A 22,227-nucleotide genomic window follows, 5' to 3' on the forward strand; every position below is an offset into this window, starting at 1 on the left:
GATTAAATGCCATGTTGAGGCTGTCATTTTTAGCATCTACATGGATGTTAAAATCACCCACAATAATTATTTTATCTGAGCTGAGCACTAAATAAGATAAAAAGTCTGAGAAATCAGACAGAAACTCTGTGTAAGGCCCAGGTGGACGATAGATGGTAACAAGTAAGACTGGTTTCTGAGTTTCACAGCTGGGGTGGACGAGGCTAAGCATCAGGCTTTCAAATGAATTAAAAGTCTGTCTTGGTCTTTTGTTAATTAATAGGCTGGTGTGAAAAATTGCTGCCACACCGCCCCCTCGGCCTGTGCTTCGAGATTTCTGGTAGTTAGAATGACTCGGGGGTGTTGATTCGTTGAAACTATTGAACTATTGAAATCGCGTTTGAATTTGCACTTGTTTTTTGCTTTGACTTTGCGATCGCGCGAACTGTGTATAGAGAGCGGCAGCACTGATTGGTAAGTCACAGATTAATTGCGCAACAATTCCTCTGGCATCGTCTTATCAACTATCAAACATGACAAGTGAAATCTCCTGCAGCAAGCTTGAACATGTGAGAGAGGTTGATTGCGCAGAGAATTGCTGATCGTTATGTAAGTATGTGTGTAAAAGCAGATGGATTTACGCAGGTATTTTAGTTCTGCAGAGCCAAACAAGACAGGTCAGGGTGAAGAAGGGGCAGCCAAAGAAAAGCCTACCACAAAACGGAAAAGTCATGACAAATCAGACTATGAGGCAAAAGGAAAGCGCAGCTTTTTTGGTTTCATGGACAAAAGAATTTATGTGGCTGGAATATGACGAGCTAAATAACATAATGTTCTGCCGGGTGTGTTGTGAGTTTCCCTCGATTTCTGAGTCGACAAGCGCCTTTGTTACTGGGACCAGTCATTTTAAGAAAGACCCCATCAGAACCCATGAGAAATGCAAGAAATGCATTATTGCTCAGTCTGCAGTATCTTTCCCAGAACAAACACCAATTGCAAAAAACATACTAAAAATAAACCAAGTACAACAAGAAGTCCTGAAAAAGCTGTTTAGAACAGCGTACTATGTTGTAGAGTGAACTACCACTGGCAAGATTTAGCAGTCTTTGCAAACTTCAAAAAGCAAATGTCCTAGATCTTGGTTCCACTTGCCTCTTACTGAACACTGATTCATGTTCTACACAGTTCTTGCAAGTTCATAGAAATTTCTGTTCAATTAGAACCAAATATTTGAGTTGATGATTGTAATTTGTTGTAATTTGTGTTTGAAAATTTTTTAGATTGATGTTTTGTTTCCTTTACAATATTATACATTAAAGTATAACAAGGAAACAAAACATTAATGAAAAAATTGTCCTTTTTTTTTTTTCTTTTTTTTTTTTTATTCGGGCTACTTAAATTTATTTTGGGCTACCAAAAACTGAATAGTGCCTGCCCGAAGGGCTAACAGGGATTTTGACATTTTGCGAGCCCTGCTTTTAGCCATAAACAAGCACAGTTTCAGAAGCTAGAAGATGTTACCTTACATATCAAGTCTTCAGGCATCTGGCCTTCTGTGATAACACTTCCATTAGCATACAGGGAGAATTTCTGTGAGAAGAGCTAGTTGTAAAACAAACTCTAAACAGGATACTGGCGACCTGTGGACATGAACACTTTAAATTTGCCCTCCTGTTCACTGAGAGGATCTCTGAGTAGAACAAGAACTGCTAGCTGAAAGCCCTCCGAGAGGCAGATGAAACATTCAGGAACACAACGACAACAGCAACTGAACTTTTAAAATGAGACAGAGGGGAATTGTTTATTACTAAATTAATTGCAAATGGCAATCAATTTACCAATGGACAAATGCCCAAGTAAAGTGGAGAACAGTGTATATGCAGATGAAATAGAAAGTTGTATATTAAAATAGAGCTGGACGATAGAATGATAACGATATGTATTGCGAAATAACTTTTTCTCAATAGAAAAGTTAAACTATTGCGATAGGCCTCATTAGGGCTGGGCCATATTATACCGTTCACGGTAATACCGGTATAATGTTAGGCAACGATAGGGAAATGAAACATCGCGATAGAATGGGAGTAAAACGCGCATGCGCAGTGCCTTTGTTTTCATATGCACATGGCCGCTTGTTGAGTGAAACAGATGAACCAGAATTGGTTTGTAAAAATGGTGCAACTTCAGTGATGTGGAACTGGTTTGGTGTTTGTCCGTCAGATACACGACAAAGCACATTTTTTTGCAGAACATGCAAGCGGCCGTTGTTATTGTCGTATTTGTCGGACTAAGATGCTCTTAAATCTGGGAGTAATCTGGGTCCTAAACTCCGTATTCTTCAGGTCAAACAACACTGCAGCATCACTGAGAGTTCAAAACTGTCTAAATTCTTTCATCTTTAATAAAACGATCAGCATTGCTGCTTTACCAGGTGTAACTATAAAGTTTAACTTCCAGGCATCCATGAAAACAAAATGTATTACATTTAACGGAGTTAGAAGTTAGCAGGAAGCTAGCGGAAGTTAGCTCGCTAGTTTCGCTAGTTACCTAAGCATGATATTGCATGTTCTGACTGAGAGATTTCTGAAAAAATTCAAACGTACAGCTCTGCTATCACTTCCAACATGAATGAAGACAGGAAACTAAACAGCAGTGATGTTTGTAGGGTTACTGAAGTTGGGCTAGCTGGTATATAATGATGTGCTACGTGATCGCTAGCGACACAGCTATGTTAGCATAACATAAACAGTGAAGCTGGAGGACGAACACTAACACTTTTCCACTTATAAAAGTTAACGTTAAAGTTCCTGATAGTTAGAGACAAACGCAATCGCATGGCAGGATGCTGTAAACGGACCAAACTTCAGTCAGGAGAACAACTGAGATAATCCATCCACAATACGAGGTTAGTCATTAGTATACTGCAACAACATGGGAATAGAGCAGCTGCCAGAGAATTCAACATTAATGAATCAATGGTACAGAAGTGGAGGAAGCAAGAAGAATGAGTTTAATAAAGTTTGATTTATCTGACTGCTTTGTTTCGCTTAATGTGCCTTATAATCCCGTGCACCTTATGGTCCAAAAAATACGTACTGCACACTGCAGTTTAATGTTGCAAAGCACCTCTTTTTAACTTCAGTGGATATTATACATGGTTATGCTCAGGATATGTCAGCCCATTTCTACTGGAAATGCCTTTTGGTTAAACTTTCAGCAAGGAATTTGCATTTGCACTGTTACATTTTTATAAAGCTTTAATGTACATAAAAACCAGCTTCTTGTTTAAGTGAAAATAAATGGAAGGTTGTCTTTTTGCGCTATTAATGTTGTGGAGTTGTATTTTTCTCGCATCAAATATATCGTCAGTTATATCGTTATCGCAAATTGTCAAATATATATCGTGATAAATATTTTTGGCCATATCGCCCTGCTCTAGGCCTCATCTCTCCTGTCCTCTTAAAAAAAAAAAAAGAAGAAGAACAGCCAATTAGGGCTGGGCAATATGGACTAAAATTCATATCGCGATATAATTTAAAGCATGTGCAGTAACAATATATATCACGTAGAGCTGGGCGATAGAACGATAACGATATGTATCGCGATATAACTTTTACTCGATAGAGAAATTAAGCTATCGCGATAGACCTCGCCGCTCTTGTCCTATTAAAAAAAAAAAAAAAAAAAAAAAAAGGTCAGCCAATCCAAATTAAGTAGCCCAGAGCCGAACCAATCACAGCCGCAGCGTCACGTCGTGTGACTTGTTACCTACAGCACAAGTGCCAAGCTGCACGTGTGTTTGTTTGGGAAGCAGCCAGCAGGTAATGGAGCCAGCGCGTAATGGAGGAAATGAGTGTGCCGACTAGAAAAATCAACCGAGCGTGACCGAAGAGAAAACAGATGATGGTTCCAATGCCGGAGAGATTGTCGAACGGAAGAGCCATAGAAGTTCCATAGTGTGAAGGTATTTCGGCTATTTCAAGTCTGACAAAAAACAGAGTAGCGTGCGCTGTAAATTGTGCCGAAAGCAAGTCTGGAAATACAATAAACTGGTGCATGCGTCACACTGTGCGCCACGTTATTGTTTCGGTGAAATGAATTTCTACAATACTGTTACTGTTAATTCTACTCTCTGCAGTGTTTAAATGCTTACATATACACACAGTTACTGTCCCTCCACACATACGACTCGGTTCTGCTTCTATGCCCCAGCTTTGTTTACTTTTTCCCACCGAGGCTTCTAGACTTCTGATTGGCCAACATTTCTGCACGGTTAGGAATCTAGCGCCACCTGCTGCTTTGGCATGTTCATAGCAGCGTTTTCCTTCATTTCTGCCTTTATGTGTGGACGGGATTATTTTTTAAAACGAAAACGGAAAATCTCCGTTTTCAAAAATACCCGTGTACGTGTGGACGTAGCCTCAGTCTCTGACTGGAAGCGCTAATTCGTCATTCGGCTTTTGTCAGACTAAAGTAACTGTTAAAACTGTTTGAAAAGCTCAGCTATACAACAAGGAGAGATTGAGAATTTCCTTTTAGTTCTCAGTTTATTTGATATTGACAAAAGTTAGTCAGTTTTGTCTGTTCTTCTGTAAAACAAACTAAGATTTATTTTTAGAATTAATATTTTGTTTCTAAGTGGAATTGACAATTTAGTCTGTTTCGTTTGTTCTATTTTGAAACTTAAACGCTTTAGCGGCTGCCTTTTGTGTAGTTTGCAATATTTGCCTTTATTTATCTGAAAAAGTCTCATGTTCCTTAAGTACATCTACCCTGTTGAACTTATTATGAGAAATAAATATTTAAATCAAAACAAGCTGCTGATTATTTCACATTTTACTTGTGAGCAACGGCACATTTAAATCTTACAAATATAGTTATTTGGCTTATATCGTGATAGATATCGTTATCGACTGAAATGAAAAAAACATATCGTGATATGAAAAAATCTCATATCGCCCAGCTCTAATATCACGATATATTCTTTTCTTCTGTATAACGCATTTTCCACACTGTAAGGCACACTTAAAATCCTTTAATTTTCTCAAAAATTGAGAGTGTGCCTTATGTATGAATTCTGGTTGTGCTTACTGACCTCGAACTGATTTTGGCTGCAGAAATCTGTTAAAAAATGTTTTAGTACAACTTTGGTAAGCCGCACTGCTTGATGGATTGTCAGGTCCCAAAGTCAAACGAACACTAAGCGTTAAAAACGGTCTAAATTATTTCATCTTTAATAAAATCATCAGCGTTGCTGCTTTATCGGGTGTAACAATTAAGTTTAATATCCATGCATCCATGAAAACAGAATTTATTAAATTTAACGGAGTTAGAAGTTAACAGGAAGTTAGCTCGCTAGTTTACACCTAAACATTTCATACCATGTTCTGACTGAGAGATTTTTGAAACTAATTAAAACGTACAGCTCTGCTACCACTTCCAACATAAATGAAGACAGAAAACTAAACAGCAGTGACGTTTGCAGGGTTACTGAAGTTGGACTACCTGGTATATAATGTTGTGCTACGTGATTGCTAGCAATACAGCTATGTTAGCATAACATTAGCACAGTGAAGCTGGAGGATAAACGCCAACTTTTTTTCCACTCGATAAAAGTTAATGTGTGGGATTCTGGTGGTCAGGGACAAATGCAATCGTATAGCAGGATGCTATACACGGGCCAAACTTCAGCTAGGAGAACAACTGAGATTATTCATCCACAATACGAGGTTAGTTATTAATATACTGCAACAACATGGGAATAGAGCAGCTGCGAGAGAATTCAACATTAATGAATCAATGTTACGGAAGTGGAGGAAGCGCAGTTTTTGGCTTTCCCCATATTTCAAGAGTGAGAGACGAGATCTCTTTGCTATGACTGTAGCCCGCCATAATTTGCAGATGAGAATGGTTTTAGCCGCTGCGATGCTTTCGACCAAAACAGGCACAGCTTGATGACATCATCAACATGCGCTATCACGATAGAGTCAAAATCTCTGTCGTTGGCTAAATTTATATCGTTTCTATCGTATATCGTTTATGTCGCCCACCCCTACAACCAATCCAAATTAACTAGCGCAGAGCCGAACCAATCACAGCCACAGCGTCACGTGACTTGTTACGTACAGCACAAGTGCCAAGCCGCACATGTGTATTTGTTTGGGAAGCAGCCAGCCGCCGTGCCGCCCGGGTAATGGAGGAAATGAGTGTGCTGACTAGAGAAAAATCAAACGAGAGTGTGACCGAAGGTTACCGAAGAGAAAACAGATGATGGTTCCAATGCCGGAGAGATTGTCGAACAGAAGAGCCACAGAAGTTCCGTAGTGTGAAGGTATTTCGGCTATTTCAAGTCTGACAAAAAAACAGAGTAGCGCGCACTGTAAATTGTGCTGAAAGCAAGTCTGAAAATACAATAAACCGGTGCATGCTCAATGACTGAAAACGCTAATTCGTCATTCGGGTTTTGGCAGACTAAAGTAACTGTTAAAACTGTTTGAAAAGCTAAGCTATACAACAAGGAGAGATTGAGAATTTCCTTTTAGTTCTCAGTTTATTTGATATTGACAAAAGTTAGTCAATTTTGTCTGTTCTTCTGTAAAACAAACTAAGATTTATTTTTAGAATTAATATTTTGTTTCTAAGTGGAATTGACAATTTAGTCTGTTTTGTTTGTTCTATTTTGAAACTTAAACACTTTAGCGGCTGCCTTTTATGTAGTTTGCAATATTTGCCTTTATTTATCTGAAAAAGTCTCATGTTCCTTAAGTACATCTACCCTGTTGAACTTATTATGGGAAATAAATATTTAAATAAAAACAAGCTGCTGATTATTTCACATTTTACTTGTGAGCAAAGGCACATTTAAATCTTACAAATATAGTTATTTGGCTTATATCGTGATATATATCGTTATCGCCTGAAATGAAAAAACATACCGTGATATGAAAAAATCTTATATCGCCCAGCTCTATATTAAAAGCACAAGCAATGTTGGACAGAGGTGGAAGAATCATGTGACAACAGAGTTGGGCGATGTATAAAAATTTTCCAATCGTCAGTCCAACAATCACCGATGGGCATTTGCGCATGCGCAGACTTTTTGATGGGCAGGGCAATGTTATCATATATATATATATATATATATATATATATATATATGTATAGTCACCAATTTGGGATTTCTTTGGCTTTAAACCAGATGAAAGAGGTATACCTAAGGATGTGACCAAAGCGGCATGCCACTTGTGCAGATGTACAAATTGTTTGAGTACTTTGCCAGCAAAATACTCAAACACGACTAACTTGCATGAGCATGTACGTGTCCACCATCCACCTGAGTATGCTAGGCTATCACCAGCTTCTGCAGCTCCAACAACAAGCATTTGGGCGCACTCTGAGGAGGGTGCATTTGCTCGCAGATGAAAGAGGGTGCTGTTAAAACAGTGCTATTTTTTTCTGTTCGACTGCATCTATTAGCTCCATCATTATTAGCAAACTTACTCACTGGTAAATAAAGAAATAAATCGCCCTTGTAAAAACTATCGATATATTCGTCCAATCACCCAACCCTATGTGACAACAACCTCTTATTGAACTTTACACCCATTAACATGTAGCAACGCATCTGTAAAATTCTGACTGTATTCAGATATGCTGCACAGTTTACTTGCAATTCTTCAAGGTTTTTATTTGCAGCCAATTGCATGCCAGAAGGCTCGGCTGTAAACTATCTCTTTATATTTATTTTTGTTTTTTTATTACATTTCTCCACACAACCAAGCTACTCATTATTTTTGCACCAACATTTTTCTTTTTATTAAACACCCTACATTATCAGTAGCTGTCATACTCAACCTTGAGAAATAGGTTGTTATGAATTGGCTATAAAGCAGCCTTAATGCAGAGCTCTAATCAGAATGGATTATTTTGGATTGATGGATAATTTAGCTTGTTTAATCCATTTGTTGATGAAGTGAGGATTCTAAGACCACATTCTGCCAAAGATATACAAACAGACACAGACAGTAACACAGAGAGACTCACAAGCTAAAAGTAGCATGGGCCTCACCGTGAAGCTATTCAATGCAGTGTATTTTAAGGGTGTAAATGGTAAATGGCCTGCATTACACCCTTTGGTGTAAGAGCAAAGGGTGCAATCAGACTTATTTTGCCACTTTAGAAAAGTAAAACTGCTCTGTATTTGAGGTTGAATTCCTGAAAACAGTCACTCATTTCAGATTCAGAGCCAACCAAGAAGCTCAAGTACGTCTTTAAAAGAACTGAATTAATGTTTAATCAACTCTCCTACTTTTGGCCTCTCTCCCTTTTCTTCAGTTTTTCTCTGCCTCTCTATGCAGTAATATGATCTCTTCTATCAGGCCGACAGGGCCGTGAATCAAGACACAGAGGAAAAAAAAAATATAGTACAAACCTTGGTGGCCCCACCCCCACTACACACACTCTACCTCCTCTGTGTGTGTGTGTGTGTGTGTGCGCGCGTCTCCCTCTCCCTCACTCGCATTCTCTCTCTCTCTCTCATCAACAACATCCCTACCCCCAACAACTCTCTCTCTCTTTCTCTTTCCAATCCCTACCCCCAACCACACAGGCTTGCTCTCTCTCCACATCCTCCGAGCTCTTATCTTCTATCTCTCCTTCCCTCTTTCTGAAACAAATACACACTAGCAACAACATGGCGCAGTGCTATATGGGGCCTTTCCACACTTGATGTGATTATGAGCTTAAAAACACAGCCCAGTATACACCACAGTGAGTTTGGTCATTACGGTAACAAATAAATAAATCAAAAAAAAAAAAAAATGGGGGAATAACTAACATATGTGCTGCTTACGCCCAATAACCACAGATTAAGGTCAGAGGTCACAACAGCTTTGTCATCACTTCTGCTCCATGACCTACAAACTGCATATAGTTTAGAAGTTCTCCAAATCTGCTATTTTTGTACTTTATTCAAAGAAAAATTACATTTATGCACCATCAGAGATCACACAGCACAGTCATGTCAGAGTCAAGAAATAGTCTCCCCACTTTTACCAAACTGCTTCATAATCCAAACAGAGCGGTGGCATACACAGACTCCATCAGCCGAGCATATTTCTTATTCCAGCACATATACACGTATATCAGCATATTTTATTATTGAACAAGAACTTAACAATGAGCATACTAATTTAAATATGTCTATCATTGGTTAACCACTTCAAGCAACTCAAGAAGTCTTGAACTCAAAATGGGCTTCACCAAAGGAAATATGGGTTCTCACTGATTTTAATCAACTTCCACTTTACAGCCCCATCCCATAATTTGTGATTTGTAAGTAAGTTCTCTCCATTTGAAGTGTCATTCTCTGATATATAATATTTTCTAACATCTGTCTTGTCAGCGAGCTCAACAGCACCGTAGCTGGTGTGACTGTTTCATTAGATGGTCTCCAGTTGTTCATGTGGCCAACAATGAAGGAACTATCCTGACGGTGGCATTTTTGGGGTTCCAGAGCTTCGGAAATAATCAGGTCTGAACTGTCGGGCAAAGACGCAATGGGACAGACCCAACCGTATGAGAAAGAGTTCAGTTAAACTCATCAGTGGAAACAAAGAAAAGGTGGAGTCAAAAGTTATGACATCAGGCTACAGGCCTGCCTTTGTTGGTTCCCCCAGTGCGCATTACATTTTACCCTCTGAAGTAGGTTACTAGCGACCAATCTAGGATTACGAGTAGAGTCTGGGTTAGGTTAACCTCCAACCTTTTTTCCAGCACTAGCTGAAAAGTTTCTACAGGAAAAAAAATGAAATGCAAACTTGAATGTATATAACCTGCTTTGGAAACTTAGTTCTTCTAGTTTCTGAACATTTGCATGTTTAGCTTGTGGCTAGAATGAAATCCAACCCTTACACTAATCCTACATGCTTTGTCAGTGACCTGATGGATATTTTGATGTTAAAAGGCCTTCATCCGATCATGAAAACTACTGCACGGGTTTGTTAGGAGAATTTCATATGACATGAGTATTTAATTTGAACTTCCAGTTGCTGTTGTTTGCATGGTATGTCAATAAAACAAATTGAAGTATAAAAGAAAATAGAGAGAAAGGGTTCAACACACCTTAACTACAGGTGCACAATTGACTTAGAATGATTTATTGATTAATAGTTCATTAAAGTCAGTATTTTCTTGTAATGAACTCATTATTACTATTTTTTTTTACTTCTATTTAAAAGTACCAAACTACAAAATGAACCAGTCTATTTGAGACAGAGGATAATCGAGGTTAATAGTAGCAGTCAATTCACCTGGATGCAGTCATTAGCTAAACCTAATTAAATAATTAGGCAATTTTTCACTGTCAAATGGGCATGATTTGATTGAACCAAGACAATTTACTCTGACAAACATCCCCATACACTGGATGGGGATGGATTGTCCTTAACTGCAATCTACCTATAAGCTAAGCATCCACATCCACCCATCCTGGATCCCTATCAGGTCCAGGTTTCTACTGTAAATCTAACCCTGACCTTTGCTTCCCAAACTCCATTCACCTTGACCAAGATAGAATCAGAAACGAGTACTGCAAATTCTACACAAGATCACCTCTGTAAGCATACTACAAAAAGAGATCCTGGTTTCCTGTTTTCCTCCCTCATGCTTGCCATCTCTTTCATTCCAAACATACATCTTCTGTTTGGACTTCAAATATGCAGCATATTTAAACCCGATGGCCTTTCTATTACCGGTGGGCGTCTTTTTAATTATAGGTGTCATCACATCACAGACGACAAAGCCGGAATAAAATTACAGGCTCTGCACCCTCTAGTGAGTGAAAAATATAAAAAGAAGCACTCAAATGTAGTTACCTTCAGTAACTACGATAATTAACTGGAGCCTAACAAGCCAATTAATTACCCCTTAATTGGCAGGGCGCGGAACATGAACACGGAGAGGGGAGACAGCTGAGTGGGACTAATAAGTCAGAATAAGACAACACAAAAGTGTATTTTATCTGCTAACAGAAGAAGCCTATGTGCGGTAGTTTGCTTTCTTTCCCCCACTTACCTTGTTGGTCCCAAAGGCCGGGTCAGGGTAGGAAATCTGTCCCAATCTATTGTGGTCTGGCGCGGCTAGAGACTGAGGAGGAGGCGGGTAAACTGTTACATCCATGGCTGGAAATACATCCACTTCTCTTCCGAGTTTCTTTCCTTGCTTTTGTAATTTCAAAATTAAAGAGATTTAACAAAAACCTGAGCTTACTCTAAAAAAACAACTTTTTCAAAGACAAAACTAACTGGTGAAATAATTCTTAAACCAAGCTGTGAGAGGCAGCGAAGTTTTAGGCTGACGCTGTTCTCCACACACCGGCTTTCCTGCCCAAGAAACTGCTGCTCTGGGGAGCAAAGTTCCCTGTTCACGTACTTCTCACGTTAAAAACAAACGTTAAAATGAAGTAGTGCTTTTAAAAAGCACCGTTTCCTCTAGTGCGTCCGTTAGCCCTGTGTATGGTTCGGACAGGGGACGTCGTGGACCCTGTCTGTCCCTGCTTGGGACTCTGTTTGAATTTTCCTCCACTGCTGATGCTGCTGCTGCTGCTGATGCCGCCGCTGCGCGTGTGCTCAGTGCTGCGGTGCCTCGCGGACCAGTCATACAAAGAGCTTTTCTGTCAAGTTAGCGAGAGTTAGCCACAACGAAGCCGGAAGTACGTTTCACCTCACAAAGCCCGGGTTCTGTCAGGAGAAAAAAATAAGAGCTTAGCGATGACAATACAAATATTACCTTTTTCAGGCTTTTCGTAGAATTAACACGCTGACTAAAATAATGATGAATGATTTAAAAGAATATACTATTCCCCAGAGAGTGACTTTATTTTGGTGGTAACTGACTGTATGAGGCGTTTGCAGCTACCTTAGCAAAAAAAGATGGAGCTTATGGCAGCACGTGCTCCATCTAGAGGGGGGGAGAGTGTTATAAGGTCCAGCCAGTGCTGTACAGTTAGCTGTTGTCTATGTATTAATTTTGACTGTCATCACCTTGAACAGCTTGTTGGCTTATCTGTTAAACTTTGGCTAATCATTATAGTTTAGTCTTACCAGGACATAGGTTTGCCAGAGACAACAAGGCAGGAATATTGTTGTTTCCCACTTTCTATGAAATGAACCTGTTCCAGAACACTCCAGAATTGTACATGCTTAATGACTCAGTCTGCTGAGGTATACTGAAATGTTGTTATGTATGAAAAACAAGTACACAAAACTACACAGGTTACCAATGTTTAGCATGTACAGGACTTTTATTTATTAATATTAATATTATTATAATTAATAATACTAATATTTTTATTCAACTTTCCACACTCCTTTTCTGAGTAAATACAATACACCTGAAAGCTAAGCAAAAACTGAGAATTGCCTTCTACCAGCTTCACCCATGTGATAAGAATATTTCCAGTCTTTGTTGTAGCTGCAGTTCCCTTTCTTTGTGGTAGTTTCCATCGTGTCTGCTGAAATATGCATAGTGTGACTTGGCCCATAATGGCAGCCCTTCCTGCTCTCTTCACAGCCACTGGATAAAAGGCAGTCTTTAGAGATGTCTGACAGGGGCAGAAAAGATGGAAATGCTGTGCAATGTTTCATAAAGTAGGACACCTGGTCACCCTATCAGTGACTGACTGGTAAATTTAATTACACTTCTGCATTCTCTTCTGAATTCGGTGGTTACACTGGTGGTAGCTACAGTGAACCTATAGCAGAATGTAGCCTAATGCAAATTTTCAGGCTACAGGTTCACTGTACAAAAAAACAGGTTAGGCCAGCCAGGCCTGATACCGTCTTTCACATTTCTTTTGATGCTACACAAGTAAGCTAAATTTTACTTTCATTTCTCTTGTCTGAGCTGGCTCTGGTAGCAGTGGAGCCATGATCATCAATCTGGTGGTCCATATTTCTCCTTGGATCTCCAAAGAGTTTCTGAGAGCTAGTTCAGAAATAAAGCCTGAACTGGCAGCAGATCAATCTATCGAACTAAGGTGGTATGTGGAACCTTTAAAATACATTCTCCTGACATTCAAGTAATGTTTCCACCAGAGTTTAAAGGGCCTGTGATAACTGCACTTAATTTTTAATTTTTCAGTTTGAGCAATGCAGTCTAACTGGTGTTGGCAGAGTACACCATCTCTCTTTATTCCTCTGTCAGAATGCCTTTACGTAAATGGAAACTGATGTCACTTCAACAGACAAAGGTTTTCTCTTCAAAAGTACAAGCTGTGCAATGTCAAATTTTGACTACACACGATGAATATGCACCAGAATATGCACTTGTAGAAACAAGAATGTAAAGAAACAAGAAAGGAAAGCAGTGGGTGGACCTGTCTGGAGAAGCTGAGCCAGAGTCTGTTTGTCCTTTAGCTCATTTTTTTGTTTTTGATCAGCATCATAGCACATTCTATGAAACTGTCAGAAAATCGATGGAAAGGTTCAGATACTGGGTTAAAACTCTTTTTGTTGATGCAGCATCTACTTTATTACAGATCAGAATACAGTTCAGCCCAGCCGTCATTTTTCAGTCTGTTATCAGGTCAGTATGGTGTGACAGTTTTTGTTTGCTGTTTTGTCTACAGATGTCCCAAACAGCATTCCTAAAAGGTGGATTGAAGTCCCAAAACGCTGCCACAGAGAAAATAATGGGGTGGGGAGGACTTCAAAAGCAGAAATAATGACACTAATTTTCAGTCTGGGAGGTATACTCTGGGACAGTGTTAGGTTTAGTTGTAGACGGGAAAACAAATAAATGAGTGTGAACTTTGGTAGGCAGGGAGGGGGGGGGGGGGGGGGCATCAGGGGTTGCATTGGGGTTGGGGTCCCCCTCCTCCCAGAAAGGTCTCCAGTCCATCAAAGGGCAAGTTTATTATGTGGTTATTCTAAATTTACCATATTATAGATGTTGATGTGAGAAAGTGTGATGGTCTGTCTCTCTGTGAAAATCATTTACTTTCATTTAAAAACAGCAAATGGAAAAACTGCAATGTTGTCTCTAATTTCAGATGTGGTGGTAGAAAAGTAATGCATTTAAATTTGTTTGTGTATGGATATAAACAAGACTTATTTTTATAGTCTCCTGTGCTCATTTTAAATCAGATAATTGATAGTGTAGCCCTTAATTTAGGTTTGGGCAAAGTATAAATAGTGTCAAATTCAAAAGTCATGTAAATCATGGAGATGAAACAAGATAATCATAGGGTAGGGATATTGTAAAAGAAACAAGGAAGCAGGCTGTGTGTTTTAGAGTGAAAGAAAGAGACCATTCAATATAAACGAAAGAGGAATGATTCCTTTCATGTTTTCATGATATTTAATGACAAAACATATAGCCAGTATCTGCAATTACACATGTGTACACAGTTGCACATAAACAAAGAAAAGCTCTCCCCCTACGCTAAAATACACACACACACAATATATTCATCTTGCAGATTCACACACAGTGAACTTAAACAGATGGTCACACATGCACATCAAATATAAAAAAAACTGCTCACACAAAAAGTATGTGCAGAACCCCACATAATTATACCCTATATGGAATAATTATGCCACAGCCACATATAAGCATTTGTGTGCAGTCCAAATACACACACTCTTAGGAAACATGTCTATGCTCATACCAGAACACTCACGAACATACTGCACACACAAGCAGGTATCATAAAATACATTTTCTTATTTTTATACATCCCTGATACTCTCACATCACACAAACACACACAGCACAGACCAGCCCACACATACTTAGCGAACATACAGTGTTTGAGTTGCCCATCCCCCCAAATACACACATACATATATGCACCCCTCCCCTCTGAAAAAGGCATAATTCACTTCCACATTCTCCTCCCCCACACACAGTTCCTCTCTATAAAACTCCACACATACATAGACTGTATACACACACGATGTGCACATGAACTGAGCCAGTCAACACACACACACATACATACACACTCACACACCTATAAGAGTAGATGCAAGGACAGAACTGCAAACATACACACATGCCTGTGCTGCAACACACATGCTAATGCATGTCAAGACACACACAAATATGTGCACAAACAAAAGACCGCACTCTCTCTCTCTCCATGACTCACTCTGCCTCATACAGTGTTAAGATTGCCATGCATGAACTTTCCAACATATTTTGGGTTAAAATTGCAGTGTACTATAGCATATGAATGATGTGTGTCCCTTCATGTTGGGGGATTACATTATAGATTCATGGCACAGCCATGCACTCCTGAATGAAAACAGCCAGTGCTATATGTGTTACAGCTTTCTAGTGGGAAAGAGACAATGCAAAAGAGGAAGGAAATCAGAAAAAAAAAGAGTTTATTAAGGCAACTGTTGCATAGAAAAGAACACAGTGCGATATTGCTAATGTGTTGTTTTTTTATGTATTGTGGCTGATCGGACACACCCCTCTCACACACTCTTCACACTCCTGCCATCTGGAAAAAGGTACCGAAGCATTCGGGCACACACATCCAGCTTTTTTCCACAAGCCACCCGTCTCCTCAGCAAAAAGGAACTGGACTGATAAACACACACACACACACACACACACACACACACAAACATTATCACTCAGCTTGACTCAACTACCTCAAAACATTGAGACTGGACTGTCTAATCAACACAAGCGCAAACACACTGACCTACACCACCAAACTATCGTACACACCAACCTGTAAATGCACAATATTATTACTGGTCTTTTTGCACTAACTTCTTTACTTCCTAATTTTTGCTGCTACACTAAGGAATGTTTACTGTTCCTCCACTACTTCAACTCATCATCGCAAAACCTTATTATTATGTTACGTTGTGTTTTTTTTGTCACATTGTCACTATGTTGCTCTTGTTTGCACATTTGCATGTACACTTTGTTGTCTGCTGTCTGTTAACAAAAAAAAAACAGTCTTCCTTAGATAGTTAGATAGTTAGTTTTTGTTAATTTATGTTGTAATTTATGTTAGGTCAGTCTGTCTTGTCTCTGCTAGCCAGCTAACTAGGCCTCTTAGTTAGCTAGTTTAGTGTTTTCTGTTAATTTATGTTGTAAATTTATGTAGCACCTTGTTTCGCTTCACTGTGTACTAACTGTATATGGTTGAAGTGACAATAAAGCCAACTTGACTTGACTTGACTTGACTTGGTAAGAAGAAGACCTAAATACAAGTAACTACAAAAATAAGGGCAATAAAGGGCAAAAGCAATCACATGAATGAATTTAACATGAGGGAGCTGACACAAAAGGCTGGCCCAAGAAATACTGAAGGAAAGAAATTCTAAATTCTAAAAGCTGAATTTAGGAACTTAGGACTAAAAAGACCCAGGAAATATACAAAGATGAAAAGATAAACATTAAGGAAACTAAGAGTTAAAATAAATAAAAATTTAATAATAAACAGAACTTGAAAGTCTGAATAATTGGTCATAACCTGAGCTATGGTTCACTTTTTCTATTGGAGTAAGTACATTCAGATACTGCTATGCATTCTTTCTAATGGCAGCTAGGGAACTCCTGCTGTTGGAAAAACACTTCCAGCTGTAACATCTATTGGAAAATACTTTGATTCGGAACTTCCAGATGAGCTTATGGCATCAGTCAGATGTTTGCACAGTGCTCCCATCTACTGGGCACTTGTTTCTGTTTTTGTGTTTTTTATGTCTTTTCGTTGCATCTTTCTGCAACGCACTAATCACTTCCTGCAGAAACTGATAGACATTGGCCTCAGCCTGAACCCAGACTTTACTTCGGATTGGACCGACAGTATTGATTCCAGATTGCGAGACCAATCTCAGGTGGTGTTTGATTGGATAATGGACGTAAATAGTTGAACCATATCCACATACATAGAGCAATTTTAGATTCATATGTAAAATATGTGTTAGACTGTGTAGTCAATGTTGAAAAAAACAAAAAAACTTTAAAATATTATTATCAGCATACTGTATGGGGTGAGTCGTAATGCTGTGGCACAACAAACAGAGGCAGTGCAGCATATGCAGAACTGTACATGTGTTTAAATAAAGCATTTCATTAATCACCAGAAATACCAATGAATAATAAAATATGTATAGCAGACTTTTCAGAATGACCAACTACGGCAGTAAGCATGATTCATATTTGTGTACTGTAAACCCATCAGAGTCAGATGTTTGAATCTTTGAATGAGGTACACACAGCCTCTGATCACAGAAAATGAAATGAAAATGTAATGGTTGTTAATGCAAGTCAAATAAATGATTTGATTTTTATTGAGAACTTAACCATTATTTAGTTAAACTCAATTTGTGTTTGTTTCTTTTTATATTCCACAAAATTGGTGTATCACTATAATTCCATTACAGTAGACAAGAAAAAGTAAGCAATTATCTTGTCCAAATAAACTGAGAAGAAATGAAAAGGAATAACTAGTGGTACTCAAAACTGATTGTAATGGCAAATTGTAAGTTTGGCTTGAATTCATTCTTATTAGCAAGACAGCCTGAGGTTAGTTTTTCCTTAAAAACCAATAAATAAATATGAAGAAAGGTTGAGTATAACTAATTTCCCTTTCAAAAAGAGTCGGCTAACCTAGAATTTTGCAAAATGATTACTTGGCACTGCTTTGGTCTGCAACATTTCAACAATTAACCGATTACAGCTGTTATTATGAAATACAATTGCAATCGAATCTATTTTGATAGATATAAAAAGACAGATATAAAAAGAACAAAGGTCTTTTTATATCTGTCTTTGGTCAAAATAGATATGCACAAAATAGATTCTTGAAGGTAAAGTTCTATATTCTGTCTCCTTAATTTTTTTCATGATTAAAAAACTTGGGTTTTTTTTCATGCCTGACTGTTTCTTGGCCAGTAACACCAACTTCCTGCTCTGTTGTTACTGTGGGGTTGGCAAAGACCCAGTAGAGACTCAGAGAAATAACTATACTCAACCAGGAAACACTCCAATTATATTTTATTTAGTAGAGTAACAAGAAGGGTACAGTGGGGCAAAAAAGTATTTAGTCAGCCACCGATTGTGCAAGTTCCCCCACTTAAAATGATGACAGAGGTCAGTAATTTGCACCAGAGGTACACTTCAACTGTGAGAGACAGAATGTGAAAGAAAAATCCATGAATCCACATGGTAGGATTTGTAAAGAATTTATTGGTAAATCAGGGTGGAAAATAAGTATTTGGTCAATAACAAAAATACAACTCAATACTTTGTAACATAACCTTTGTTGGCAATAACAGAGGTCAAACGTTTACTATAGGTCTTTACCAGGTTTGCACACACAGTAGCTGGTATTTTGGCCCATTCCTCCATGCAGATCTTCTCGAGAGCAGTGATGTTTTGGGGCTGTCGCCGAGAAACACGGACTTTCAACTCCCGCCACAGATTTTCTATGGGGTTGAGGTCTGGAGACTGGCTAGGCCACTCCAGGACTTTCAAATGCTTCTTACGGAGCCACTCCTTTGTTGCCCGGGCGGTGTGTTTTGGATCATTGTCATGTTGGAAGACCCAGCCTCGTTTCATCTTCAAAGTTCTCACTGATGGAAGGAGGTTTTGGCTCAAAATCTCACGATACATGGCCCCATTCATTCTGTCCTTAACACGGATCAGTCGTCCTGTCCCCCCTGGCAGAAAAACAGCCCCATAGCATGATGTTTCCATCCCCATGCTTCACAGTAGGTATGGTGTTCTTGGGATGCAACTCAGTATTCTTCTTCCTCCAAACACGACGAGTTGAGTTTATACCACAAAGTTCTACTTTGGTTTCATCTGACCACATGACATTCTCCCAATCCTCTGCTGTATCATCCATGTGCTCTCTGGCAAACTTCAGACGGGCCTGGACATGCACTGGCTTCAGCAGCGGAACACGTCTGGCACTGCGGGATTTGATTCCCTGCCGTTGTAGTGTGTTACTGATGGTGACCTTTGTTACTTTGGTCCCAGCTCTCTGCAGGTCATTCACCAGGTCCCCCCGTGTGGTTCTGGGATCTTTGCTCACCGTTCTCATGATCATTTTGACCCCACGGGATGAGATCTTGCGTGGAGCCCCAGATCGAGGGAGATTATCAGTGGTCTTGTATGTCTTCCATTTTCTGATGATTGCTCCCACAGTTGATTTTTTCACACCAAGCTGCTTGCCTATTGTAGATTCACTCTTCCCAGTCTGGTGCAGGTCTACAATACTTTTCCTGGTGTCCTTCGAAAGCTCTTTGGTCTTGGCCATGGCGGAGTTTGGAGTCTGACTGTTTGAGGCTGTGGACAGGTGTCTTTTATACAGATGATGAGTTCAAACAGGTGCCATTCATACAGGTAACGAGTGGGGGACAGAAAAGCTTCTTACAGAAGACGTTACAGGTCTGTGAGAGCCAGAGATTTTCCTTGTTTGAGGTGACCAAATACTTATTTTCCACCCTGATTTACGAATAAATTCTTTACAAATCCTACCATGTGGATTCATGGATTTTTTTTTCACATTCTGTCTCTCACAGTTGAAGTGTACCTCTGGTGCAAATTACTGACCTCTGTCATCATTTTAAGTGGGGGAACTTGCACAATCGGTGGCTGACTAAATACTTTTTTGCCCCACTGTAGAAACAGATATAGATCCAAGTTCCTCAGCTAGACATGACAGAAAATATACTAAATGTGCAATTTTCCTACACACAAAAAAAAAATACAAAAGGATACACTGTATAAATAGTTTATTGAATGTATTGGTTCTTAAATAGCACTTTTGTACTCTGAGCACTCAAAGTACTTTATACAACTTGTCTCGTTCACCCATTCACACAAGCGCTTTTGTGTAGTTTACTAGGTTTTCCCTCTGCTGATCAGCTCTGTTGGTCAAGAGTAGAGAGCCTTCTGACCTTCTGGAGAGAACAGAAACAGACTTGCAACAGGTGGTGAGGACAGCACAGCGTGTCATTGGTGCAACTCTAGCCTTTCTCAGTCATATTCACACTAACCGACTACAAAAGAAAGCTAGTTGTGTTATAATGGAGCACAATCAGACCAGATATTGTCTTTCCCCTGTATTATGTATATACAAGCTTTCTTAAGTTTACTTTAATTTATGCTGCTGTCTTTTTTTCTTTTCTTTTTTTTTTTCCTGTCAAACGTAGAGCTGTTATTTTTTTTCTCAAAATGATAGACTACCCATTGCTGGACAGTCAGGGAAGGAGGTGCTAGCTAGCCACTTGCAGGATGGGAAAATAAACACACAGCACTGTATTATAGTTTTCTTTCTTGTGTGACGCCCTGTGTTTCACAGTTAACCTTTGGAACACCTGCAACAGCTCTGTGGTCTCACAAAAGTGACAGAACCTTTGTGCAAGACCAAAAACATCTCACTTGTTCTTCTGCCTAAACTTTGTGAAGTTTGCCAGATGCGTTCCCACTTTTTGTCTAGTATGACAGAAGACAAAATCATACATGACACCTATTCTCATTCTCATCTTCAACGAGGCCTTTTGATGTCAGGATTAGACCATACTTGTTCTGACATTATGCAGTCCAAATCCAGCACTACTCAAATATGTCTTCATCTTAATATTTAGGTACTTGCTTTGTTGCCATAATGTGAGAAATACCTGGACACACACACACACACAGGCAGTCTCCTCTGATCTGACAGTCTCATATTCGATGAATGCCCACTGAATTCATTTGCACATTTTTAGCTGAAGGTTGATGCATCATTCAGACCTATTTTTCCCCGCAGTCACTGTTTTACACCCCATCTCATCATTATTTCATACAAGGCTATTTATTATGCTACTGTATAGCACATACACACACACACACACACACACACACACACACACACGCACACACACTAGAATAAACCCTCTGTATGGCTTCATATACACCGCATGAATACAGATTAGATGTGCATAAATACAGAAGCAGCCTGTTTGGAACTGAAATCAAAGGCAAATCAATCAGTTGCTCTTAAGCTTATACAGTTTTATATACTACTTTAACTGCTGGTAGATTTCACATGACGTGACGTGAGGTTTGTATTTGGGAAAACCTAAATAGATTTCCAGAGAAATGATGTAGCTTTATATATTGACCCTACCTCACAGTGACAATACTTCCAAGTAAGGGAACACACACACACACACACACACACACATATAAAATTAAAGCTAACACAAAGGGGCGGGGCGGGGGGGGGGGGTGTATGTGTATGTGTGTGTCTCTAATACTGGACTATGTTTTAGCTGTGTCAGCTTCAGTGTGTCGATGTGTACAGAGAAAAAGCCCTGTGTTTGTACTGTACTTAACAGCTGTGAGTGCAGGCAAAATAAATGTAACTCAGATTAAGATCTCTTAATAATTCAACCAATCACACGTCTTCCAGGGTATACATTTCAGTGTTATGGGGTAACTTCCTCTTTCTGCCTCACGCTGTTTGGGCCTGTTTGGTTACATAACTGATGGCTGCTGACTCTACTAAGCAGTGGTATAAAAGAAGTAGTTAATTTTTTAGTTTGTTGAGGTTTTAAAATTGTGATGGTGGTGGTATTATTTCTTTTATAGTATATAACAGACTTACTGATGTTAAATGGGAAATTACATCATTACTAAACAAGCCATTTTGTCTGAAGACTTTTGTAGCTGTCATATGATTTTTATTATATAATATAATGACTGATTGTTATCAGTCACTTCTAACTGTTCCCCCTGATCAATTTCAGGTTAATTTTTGTATGGTGAAAATACTGCAGCAGGTTGTCTTCAAATTCACTTTTGTTATCTTAGCATTTAAGTGATTAGCTTATTCGTCATTTATACTCTGTGTCTATCATTTAGATTTTCTTTAAAATCTAGCAAATCTACATACAAGTCCTTTGCTACATTAGGACGCATTTTCTCCTGAGTCCAGAGTTAGCATCAAATTTGAATCCACAACTCACCAACAGCTCATCTGCTAAAGAATGCAAATAAAATAACTGCAGCCTCAGTTCATGATTTATTCATAGAGATTTTAAAAAAGATGACAAGACAAAAGTGGAACTTTTTTTGAAGGTTTGGGTGAAAGTCAGGTGTCACAGGACTGAATTTCATAAAAGGAACATTTTACCAGCAAACACCGTGGTAGCCTGAATATTTAGCCATCAATTTATGCCCTGAATCTCAAGCTTGCTTAGTATATGTAACAGGACAATGATC

At 39.0% G+C, this 22,227-nt stretch overlaps 1 protein-coding gene across 2 annotated transcripts in view; it reads right to left on the reverse strand.

Annotated features, from left to right (window-relative positions):
- The window catches only part of LOC147331930 (thymocyte selection-associated high mobility group box protein TOX-like), a 63,238-nt gene extending 51,567 nt beyond the window's left edge, over window positions 1–11,671 (reverse strand). Inside the window, exon 1 of one of the 2 annotated variants that reach the window (XM_086288260.1) lies at window positions 11,053–11,671. In XM_086288260.1, coding sequence (XP_086144386.1) covers window positions 11,053–11,157 — 105 coding nt within the window. In that variant the 5' untranslated portion in view covers window positions 11,158–11,671. The remainder of the gene's footprint in view (window positions 1–11,052) is intronic. The other variant, XM_086288259.1, reaches the window with a different exon arrangement.
- Between the last annotated feature and the right edge of the window lie 10,556 nt (window positions 11,672–22,227).

The sequence above is a fragment of the Aulonocara sp. 'chitande type north' Nkhata Bay genome, linkage group LG4 (genome assembly GCF_057382095.1).
Source record: "Aulonocara sp. 'chitande type north' Nkhata Bay isolate Kocher_YH1m ecotype deep benthic linkage group LG4, A_spYH_male_GT1.1, whole genome shotgun sequence".
Taxonomy (NCBI): Eukaryota; Metazoa; Chordata; class Actinopteri; order Cichliformes; family Cichlidae; genus Aulonocara; species Aulonocara sp. 'chitande type north' Nkhata Bay.